We start from the raw sequence: 10508 nt of genomic DNA, 5'->3' as shown, positions 1-10508 counted from the left end.
AAAAACGGTAGCACAGTGGGGTCGAGGCACAGTGTAGACGAGGCATAGATGGGACAAGTATAGATGATATCTGACAGTGATTAAAATCACTATCATAAGAAACGCTTCGATGCAAATCTGTAGATAGTGTTTCATTTAGAGAAATTGGTGGATTATTCCAAAAGCAACATCAACTCTTATTTCTTTGATTATATCCTAATTAGTAGTTCTTTGATTTTAAAATATAATATATGAATAATTATATATGAATATATGTTTAAAGGACGCAGTATTTCCGGAACATTTTCAAAAGTTTAGTTGAAAAAGATCTATGTTTTTTACAATATTTTAAGTTTTGAACGCCCCCTATATAAGGGGAAATTGTCCAATTTTAATAAAAAGTATGTCAAATGAAAGATGTACTTATAATGTAATTAGAAAAAAAAATTTGTGCTGATATATACATTTTTCAAAAAGTTATAGCATAATTAAGTTGAAAATTTAAAATCGAAAATTTTAACTAAAAAATAGTGTTTTTTTAACTACGGCAGCCGTTTAAATGTAGAAAAAAAAGTGTCGGGACAAATTTTTTTTTTTCATTTTATAGCACATAAAATAAGCTTTAATTTGATATATGTTTAAAGGACGTAGTATTTCCGGAACATTTTCAAAAATTAAGTTGAAAAAGTTAGTTTTTGTAAAAAAGTTGCTATTTTAAATCCCCCTCAATGAGCAGTTTAAGTGTTAGATTTTCAAAAAAATAATATCAAATGAAAGGGAAATATCTAAGGTTTTAGTATAAAAAAAAATTATGTTGATTTGTTGATTTTTCAAAAAGTTATGGAAGTTTTAAGAAAAAAAAGTGAAAAAATTGACAAAATTTACCGATTTTTAAAATTGTAATTTTTTTGGATATTTTCCCCATTTGCGGGGAATGAGGGAATTTTTTTCAATTTTTAAGGGTAATGACTTCAACTAGATACGATTTGTGATCTTTTGACGTAAATTTTGTCATTTTTTTCACTTTTTTTTCTTTGACCTCACAATAACTTAATATTGGATATTTTTTGGGATTGCAAAAAAAGAAAATATAATTTAGTCAACTCATAAGTAATGATTGATTCCACACCTATAATATACGATTTATATTAATTAACATAATCAACTTTTCGTAACTATAGTTGTAAAGTAAGAATTAAAATCAAAATTAAAATTAAAAACTGTTCGAATTGTATAAGTTATTAATTTTTATATAATTATTATACTAATATATATTAATATTTTTATATTCAATTTTCTTATATATTGAAATTATGTCATACTATATATATATATAGCCTATAAACGAAAAGTTGTTGAAAAACTCGAACATTTTTATACAAATTTAATAAAAATATTATATCAACATATTTTATTAATATATACATTTATTTCAATATAACATGTTAAAAAAAACTAAACATTCTACTAAAATACATAAATTTAAACTAACAGCAACCGAAACAATCCTAAATAAATATTAATATATTATTATGTAACTAGTTAACTGAAGAAAACCTATTGGTAAAATGTTCGGTAACCTTGATTAATACAGATTAAATGTTACGTTTAAAATATAAATATTAAGAAGTAAATATTAAGATAAGTGAGCTTATCTACATGCCTATCTACAATAATGAATATATGAGCTTTGATTTGATATTAAATTGAAATTATGGTATAAGTTTTGACAGTTACAATACAAGAGTGATCAATAGTAAATTTCAATTTAAAATATACGATTTTAATTAGCTCTTAATATGTTTCATTGATTCAAAATTTTTGTCAAAAATTCAAGTAAAAATGAATTGTCATTTTCGATCTATATATCGTTGTTTTTCTAAAGCTTCAATAGATATATCACCTGAAGTAAAGAATGCATTAAATAATTGTAGACCAGTGATAGCTTTAGAGTCAGCCGTCATTACACATGGGTTACCTTATCCACATAATATCAGTACCGCATTAGAAATGGAAGATATCATAAAAGCTCATGTAAATTTTAGTATTTCTCATAAATCTTACTAATAAATTTTCTAATAAAATTTGTTTATTGTAATATTGTAAATTAGGGCATTGTTCCTGCTACAGTTGCTGTAGTTGATGGTCAAGTAAAAGTGGGTTTAGTTTCTGAACAAATAAATTTGCTTGGGATTCCTTCTGAAAAAAAAACAGTAAAAGTCTCTAGAAGGGATTTTCCTTATGTTCTTAGTCAAGTAAATAAAATTCAACCTTTGGTTACATTTTGAAATTTTTAGGTTTACTTTAATTGTATGATCAACTTTATTTAAAAAATAAGTAATTTTTTTATACAATTTAATTTATTTATATAGGGTTTAAATGGTGGAACAACTGTGTCTGGAACGTTGGTCATTGCTAAATCATTAGGCATTAAAATTTTTGTTACTGGTAAATACATTTTTATTTAAAAATATTAATATGACCAAAATAAATTTCAATTCAAATTGCTCTTGATAAAAAATTTAATATTGGTTGTGGTATTAATAAATTTAAGTAAATTAAAATAAAATTTTTATATTTTTGAAATATACTTTGATTTATCAAAAAGTATCAGTCTTACAAAAAAAAAAAAAAAATGAACAGAAAAAAATAATTTTTTGCTCCAGGGCATAAAATATACCAATCTGTATTTTATTTTAGGTGGTATTGGTGGAGTACATATTGATGGTCAAAATTCACTTGATATCAGTGCTGATTTATTGGAATTGTCAAAGTGCAATATAATGGTTGTATCAGCTGGTGTTAAATCTATTTTAGATATTGGGCGAACTTTAGAATATCTTGTAGGAATGAACATTTCTTACTTATTTAAAATTAACATGTCTAATAATAATAAAACTTATTTTATTTTGTTAGGAAACTGTTGGTGTTTGTGTTGCTTCTTATAACTCTGAGGGTGAATTTCCAGCATTTTATACAAAGAAAAGTGGGTATAAAACTGTATGTGATGTAAAATCACCTGTTGAAGCAGCTAGACTTTTAGAAAATTGTCAAAATACAGGTTCTGGTATTTTATTGGCTGTCCCTGTTCCCGTGGAAAAAATAAATAGTAAATATTTTAGAAAGTTTTTAGTAATTAATTATTGTAATATGTTAAATAGCGATTGTGTAGTCCATAATTTTAAAAAATTTAGAAATATTTTAAATTATAATTGGGAAAATTTTTAAATTAGACACATAAATTTGAATTGTCCATATTTAATAAAGTTATATAGCTATTTTTCTTATTAAATATCTCTCTCCATGGTTTCAATCTGTGGATTGATATTAGTAATATATTACTAAGTAATATTTCAAATTATACAAATTATTAAATGACCATGTGAAAAAAATTACTAGATGATGAAAAACTTATATCCTGTTTTCTAGAAGATATTAATGTTTTAAAATATAGTTTGGAAAAGAGGTGTAAGTGAAATAAATTTTTATCAACCCAACTAATTATTAGTAATTTACAATTGTGATCATATTCTCACTCAGATTAAAAATGTAAATATTTTTCAAAGAATTTTATTTTACAACAAATCAGTTAAAAAAACTCTTGGGTTAATGTTTTTCAAAATTCATGTATTTCATACTTTTATATTTTCACTGTATTTAAAACAAAAAATAATAAATAATTTAAGATTAAAGACTTGTAGGAAGGAATGTTCTAAGTAAGGGAAACCACAATGGAAATATTTTCATAAAAAAGGAAATATTAATCTAAATAGAAATAATTTTAAATATTTATTTAATTTTGTATACATTTTTCTACTTCTAATACAAAGAAATTAAAGTAGATTAGGAAAGAAACTGGTTTTTCTTAATGTAATGTTTAGATGGGTTTATTGGGTTTATGTGACATAAAGTTTTAGTGTTTTTAATGATCAATTTTTAAGATAGTAGTACTCATCTTTTTTTTCTAATAATTTTGTTGAATAATTTTTTTTTTAAGAGAAAGATATTGATTTAGCAATTCAAAATGCATTACAAATATGCAATGAGAAAGGAATTCATGGTAAACATATTACACCTTTTGTTTTAAGTGAAATCAATAGGGTTACCGCTGGACTGTCAATGGAAACTAGTATGAATTTATCACATTTGTAATTTTTATGAAATTTCTGCATTTCTGTATAATAATTTTTAGACATATTATTATTGAAAAATAATGCTACTATTGGCAGTAAAATTGCAAATGAATACTACTCAAAAAATGTAAAAAAAAATCAAAACCAAATAAATAGCCTAGCAATACTCAAAGAAAAAAAAATAAATTCACCTGTAAGTAATTAATATGAAACTTGTTTTCTCTCACAAGATAACTCATGTCAATGTTTTCTTAATAGAGTGATCAGTTTATCATAAACCATTTGATTATTTGTAAAATAAATACAATATTAAAAAAAAATTGTGTGGTTTTTTATAGTTTCGTGTGTTTTTTGATTTATCAATTACTAATTACTTTTCAAATTGATCCCTTTTAACTTAAAGGGCTGATAACTTAATTTTTTTTAATGACAACATGCAAAAGTAACTAGATTAAAAAATAGAAGATGATCTAATTAAAAACATTACTCAAATAAGTAAGATTGAGCCCAAGAAATGTCTAATGATAAAAATAGCAACAACCATGTTTTACCTTCAGTCTATATTTTAGAATGCTAATAACCTTTGAATATGATAAACCAATCATTTTGTATATATTTATATTATATAAACACACAGTGAACTTTGTATTTGTAATTTATATAATGTTTTACAATAAATTGTAAAATTGGTCAATTATAATTAGAAATGTTCAATAATGTAAAACAACACAATATAGGCAATTTTTTTAAAGACATTTATTTATATAGGTTGTTATTGGTGGAAGTAATGTTGATTATGTACTTCAGGTTAAAGAAGACATTAAGGTAAGCAGTAGCATATACCATAAAAAGTACATAGTTAATAGGAATAAAAAAAAAAATTTTCAATTCCATTATTTTCCAAAATATCAATTATTGCAAAAATATTTAAAATAAAATGAATGTATAAACAAATCTATATCGATAAATATTTTGAAGAAAATATTTTTATTTGCATTATGAGAAAAAAATATTTAAATAGTATGATTTTTATTATTTTCTAAATTAATAATGATATTATTCTAAATTAATTAATAATAATATCAATAATATTTTTTTCCATACTTTATTGATGAATTAAATCTATATAATATGTTAATAAATTATCTATTATCATATTTTTGAATAATAAGAAAATATTATATCATTTTTTTATTAATTATTAATAAAATTATTTTAATTAGTTGTTAGATTTAATAGTGGGTACAGCTCGTACTAGTGTATATTTATAATGCATACTCCACCCACACTAAACATTCACTCTTCTATTAAAATGCTTGTAATTCAATAAGTATTTATTCTAAAGTTATCATACCATCAAAATCTTGGTTATATAGAAATTTTGAAAAAATAAAAAAAATTACTTTTTTCTTAAATAATAAAAAATATCATTTAAACATAGTTCAAAACTTTAAAAATAAAAAATATTTTCTAGATCAAAAATTATTATTTGAATTAAAATTTGGCAACAAATCAGAGAACACTTTTTATATATAATTATATAAATTTTTTTTAAATTGACTCAAAAAGTGTTAATGGGATTGGTTTAAAAAAAAGATTCTTTTTGTTTATATTTTATTGTACAACATTGTATTATATAATTGTATAACAAATTAAATATCAACCATAGGTTTCTAATACAGCATATATTTTTTCTTATTTACATTTAAACATGGTCAATGATTGTATTAGACACATTTTGAAAGCAATGAAAAAGTGTATTATTTAAACATAAGGTTAATAATATTAACATTATATACTTGTTATATTATAAAAAGTATGGTAAAATAATGATACCGACAAGTAAACATTTTAGGTGTATAGAATTATTGCATACTATAATTTCAAAATAAAAAATTTTTATTAATTAATTTCAACAAAAAAAATTAGGAACTAAAATTTATACAAAATATATAGATTATTTTAGTTTAAGACTAAGAAAAGTATTTTAATATTTTGGTACTTAATTATATAGACTGTTGATAAAATAATAACTTAAAAAAATATTATTTTGGACTTGGTTAACCTTAAAATATTAAGTTAATCATTATTTTACATTTAGAAAATAAATGTTAAAAACCAATATATATTTTTTTAATTATTTGAGATTAGATTTATATTACATTTTAATCACTTATTAGGTAGTTAACTTAAATAAAATGAATTAATTTAAAGAATTTAGACTTTTAAATCACATTATGTAAGTTATTTGTTCTTAGGCTGTACAGACTATAACAGTATATAAATAATAATCATTTTGATATATTTAGTATCTATTGAACTTCATGTTTATTTTTTTAAAATTGACTATCATTGTTTTTAATTTCTGAGTTTTGGTTTTATTAATTTGATTATTAAATTATAAGAGTTAAGAATTGAATTAAAATATATTTTTCAGTGGATAAATAATTTGATTGATCAAAAACTTATGATGTATGAGACTTTCTGCATTTCTAAATCACTATTTTAACAAGAATAAATAAAAAATTTTTAATTTTAATATAGTAGAGTCCTTTTTAAGTAGGTCCTGTAAATACATCTCTATTAAAATTTATTTTCAATTACATATTTATCAATATATATCATGACAAATATTTTATTCAAAAAATTGTCCGAATATTATAAAATTTTAATTTAAAGAAAATGTATCAATGTGGATCCCATAGACTCATATGTACCTTTATTTAATAGGATTATACTTCATATATTATAATTTATCCATTTAAAAAAAAACATTTTAAAAACAATTTATTCCTTTTTTTATATAAATTCAGTCTCTAAAAAATAATTAGTCTTTAAATATTTAGTTACTTAGAAAATAATTAAGAATAATTTTTAATTGAGTTATTAAATTTTCTTGTTGAACAATTTGAACAATTTCATTATTTTAAGAGTACATACATTTAACGATCGTCTATTATTATTTGTCTGTGATTAAGTACTTATTCTAAAAAATTAAATAATAAAGTTTTAAGAGTTTAAAAAATGTCACATATTATAACTATAATAAAATTAAATTAAAAAAAAAATTTGATGAATTGTATGTAACAAGGAAACGATTAAAGTGGTTCACGAAGCATAAAGCAAACAAAATAAAGCTTTTTAGTAACAATCATTTCAATTTGCTTACACATTCTGTATTTAAAAAAAAAATCCACTGAAGAATTGAAGTGTTATAGCACCGTATGTATCTAATCTACCCAATTCAACGCGTTAATTATCTTATCGCAGTGAACACAATTTGTGTAATAGTTATTCTGTTAAAAAATGTTTTGACGAGGTTTTTTTTATACTTCTGAAATTTTGTTTTCTTTTTTAAGTAAAAGTACACTTGATTAAATACAATTTATATAATTTTACCGTTACTCATATTGAATACATTATTATATATTTACATTTAGGTGTATATTACAAGTTATAATTTTATTTATATTCAAGCAAAAACAGATTGCTAATAAAGCAATATGTTGAGATTTCTTTAAGGGTTTTTGTATAATTAATAGTTATATATGTACTTATACAATGTTATAATTATTGAGTGAACTTAGAGTTGATTTATTGGTTAATTTTCAACAACTCTTGTATTGTTTTGACATAGCCAGCAACGGAAACTTAGAGGTGTTTTTGTCGATCACGCTGAACCAAGCGGCCACATATTTTCGTAGTCATACTTGGTTTTTATGTCTTGTGATTAACAGCCGGTTGACGTCTTTTAGTTCGTGAAGTTCGTAGTTACTTTTACTCGATGAACCTGTCAATAGCTTGTCATCGCAAAGTAACAAAGCGCTGTGGCTGTTTGTATCCGACTCATTGCCGTCTACATTTGCCGACTTTACCCTAAAGGTCGCTTCTACAGAACGACCTTTTATCAGTGGTTTTGTCGCCTCGGAACACCCTTCTGTAATTTTACATCAATAATTTTAAATTTTGACACGTTGAAATGTCTATGTATTTGCCAATTCCAAGAAAAACTTTGTGAATTAAATTTATGATTTATGTTTTGGCTAAGTTAATTAATTTTTTACCTTTTTAGTTTATGAATTTAAAAAAAAAAATGTAGATCTATTTTTAATTCGAGTAAAATTTTATAAAATTTTAGTATAGTATATTTTTCTAACTTGGTAAATTCTATCAACAAGCAGGTTTGAAAAAGAATAAATAAATTTTTGGAGTGCGATAATTAAAAATATTTTAGATGTATTTCACAATTTTTCGTATTATCAAAAAATATTTTTAAAGAAATATTTATCCAACAAATTATATTATTTGGTTCTATTACTTATTTCAAATTCTTGTAAAATCAGTGAATTTAGGTAAATTAATTTGCTTGGAAAACTAAAGGAATGTAATATTATTTGTGATTTGACAATACATAAATGCAGTTCAATGCTTACCAGGTGTTTAAATAACAAAGGTTTAGAAAATTGTGGGTAGAATTTTAATGTAAATGATTCTTTTTATCAAAAATTATAATGCGATTAGCTTTAAAAATATCTTTAAAAATTGAAATAGATCGATTGCAAAATTTTTGAGTCGGCTGATTTAATTTTTGCACAAAAGAGCCAAATAGGTCTGTGCGGCCTGCACATATGTTATTGTTTTGTTTATCTCGTATTTCTACAAGTAAAACAAAATTAACCAAATTTATAAATTTACAAAATAAAGTCATATACTTTTATTTTTATGTTCCCGTTATTAGCTTTAAATAAAAATGTATACATGTTGAATAACTAAAAATTGTCCTTAATTTATTTTATGCTTATACTGTATTAAGTTCCATGAAAATAAACATTTTTTTAATATACTCTTAATCTTATAAATAGTTTAATAGAAATAAGGAGATGAATTTGTATTCAGTGGTTAAAATTTCTTCCTAATAAAAATGTGATGATATACTATATTGTTAAATTAAAGGTTAAAATAATTGTACATAGAAATATTAAGAACTCGGATTTTCATTTCGTCTTTATATTAATTTTTTTTTTTAACGTTTTTTGATGAATTATTTTGTGAAAGGGCCTCTGAAATATCTTTAAAATTCTCTATTCACATAAAATTATTTTATTTCAAAATTATTTTATCATTTTAATTAAAAATAATGACTGAATGTTTTCAATGAAAAATTTGTAATAAGATATCCTATTAACATTCGTTGATAAAATCGTTTTTTTTCATTTAAAAGGTGTTTGTTCTTTTGTTTTGAATGATGAGGAATAGTGAGGATTTTTGTTAAATTTTATAAAAACGTCTGTTTTGTTTACATTTTAAATTTATAAATTTATATAATCATATGAGTTAGATTAGGATGATGTGAACTGAGGCAAACTTTTTTTATGATATACTAACAAAAGATAGTTAATTTGTCCAATTATCAGACGTAGCTCAAATGATTATTTAGATATAAGCCATTAAACTAATTTTGTTAAGTAGCAAAGTTGTATTTGAATTTTACATTAAGGAAAGTATTTTTGGTCATATTTAGTTTAGGTCTAAAATGTGCAAGCTTTTAAAAATAAACTTGCCCGTTAAAGTATCTTGTCTCATAGTGGACACGCGTATAACACTGCCGTTGTGTTCGACTTTTTGTAACAATTTTCCGGTAGCTTGAGGTATGTTGACTAGTTCAAGTCGAGCCGAATCTCCATGAAGTATTTTAATTTTTTGTATCATTTCTCTTATTTCATATCTGAAAAAGTACGAATTTTTATTATTTATTTTTTAACGCGTTGGGCTTTTATGCTTGGATGTATTTTTCTTACTTTAAGATACCCAAAAAACACAACTTTAAAAAAGATATGACGCAATAGCATAATACGAACAGAACGTCTGCCGTTCTGCGTATCCAAGCCATCAGTGCCCGTTCACAGCCTGGATGATAATATTTATGGGCAGCTAAACGGCATTTGATGGGCATTTGCTCAATGTTGTCATGTTCTTCTGTTTGTACTGTAGTCCATACAACCGTCGTTGTTGTTAATGAAGGCCAGTAATCTCTTCGAAAAGGGGAAGCAATTACTTCCGGTTGGTGATAACAACAGCTATCCGGCACGATGGCCATGTAATCTGTGAGCTGTTCTGCTCAACAAAAAAAAATAAACAAAAGTAGTAAAAAAGGTGGGTCAATATGTGTAGGACAGATAAAGAATTCTACCTTGTTTTTTAGTTTTTTATAGTCTTAATAAATACTGTTCTTTGGTGCTCTTTATATTTTAATAATGGAAAACTAAAATAAAATTTTAGTTAATTGAATTAAATTTAAAAAATAATTCGTGCTGTATTCCTCGCTCAATACCCTTAAATTTTAATGTAAAAATATATTTCTTTAAGATAAAAGTAAACAAAAAAAAAAAAAAAAAA

At 23.3% G+C, this 10508-nt stretch overlaps 2 protein-coding genes across 3 annotated transcripts in view; one reads left to right on the top strand and one right to left on the bottom strand.

The window, feature by feature from the left end:
• Positions 1-1684: 1684 nt before the first annotated feature.
• Positions 1685-10508, top strand: part of LOC126896560 (uncharacterized) — a 70457-nt gene continuing 61633 nt past the window's right edge. Inside the window, exons 1-8 of the mRNA XM_050669460.1 lie at positions 1685-2013; positions 2091-2234; positions 2352-2427; positions 2680-2822; positions 2896-3088; positions 3977-4108; positions 4172-4305; positions 4881-4937. Coding sequence (XP_050525417.1) covers positions 1822-2013; positions 2091-2234; positions 2352-2427; positions 2680-2822; positions 2896-3088; positions 3977-4108; positions 4172-4305; positions 4881-4937 — 1071 coding nt within the window. The 5' untranslated portion in view covers positions 1685-1821. The remainder of the gene's footprint in view (positions 2014-2090; positions 2235-2351; positions 2428-2679; positions 2823-2895; positions 3089-3976; positions 4109-4171; positions 4306-4880; positions 4938-10508) is intronic.
• LOC126896561 (uncharacterized) overlaps positions 6334-10508 on the bottom strand; it is a 31894-nt gene continuing 27719 nt past the window's right edge. Inside the window, exons 3-5 of one of the 2 annotated variants that reach the window (XM_050669463.1) lie at positions 9911-10226; positions 9674-9837; positions 6334-8049 (exon numbers count right to left, since the gene is read on the bottom strand). In XM_050669463.1, coding sequence (XP_050525420.1) covers positions 7817-8049; positions 9674-9837; positions 9911-10226 — 713 coding nt within the window. In that variant the 3' untranslated portion in view covers positions 6334-7816. The remainder of the gene's footprint in view (positions 8050-9673; positions 9838-9910; positions 10227-10508) is intronic. The other variant, XM_050669462.1, reaches the window with a different exon arrangement.

Source organism: Daktulosphaira vitifoliae, unplaced genomic scaffold (assembly GCF_025091365.1).
Source record: "Daktulosphaira vitifoliae isolate Bord-2020 unplaced genomic scaffold, ASM2509136v1 Scaffold_1, whole genome shotgun sequence".
Classification (NCBI taxonomy): Eukaryota; Metazoa; Arthropoda; class Insecta; order Hemiptera; family Phylloxeridae; genus Daktulosphaira; species Daktulosphaira vitifoliae.
Note: the sequence above shows the minus strand (reverse complement) of the source record. Positions and strands in the feature narration are given on the sequence as shown.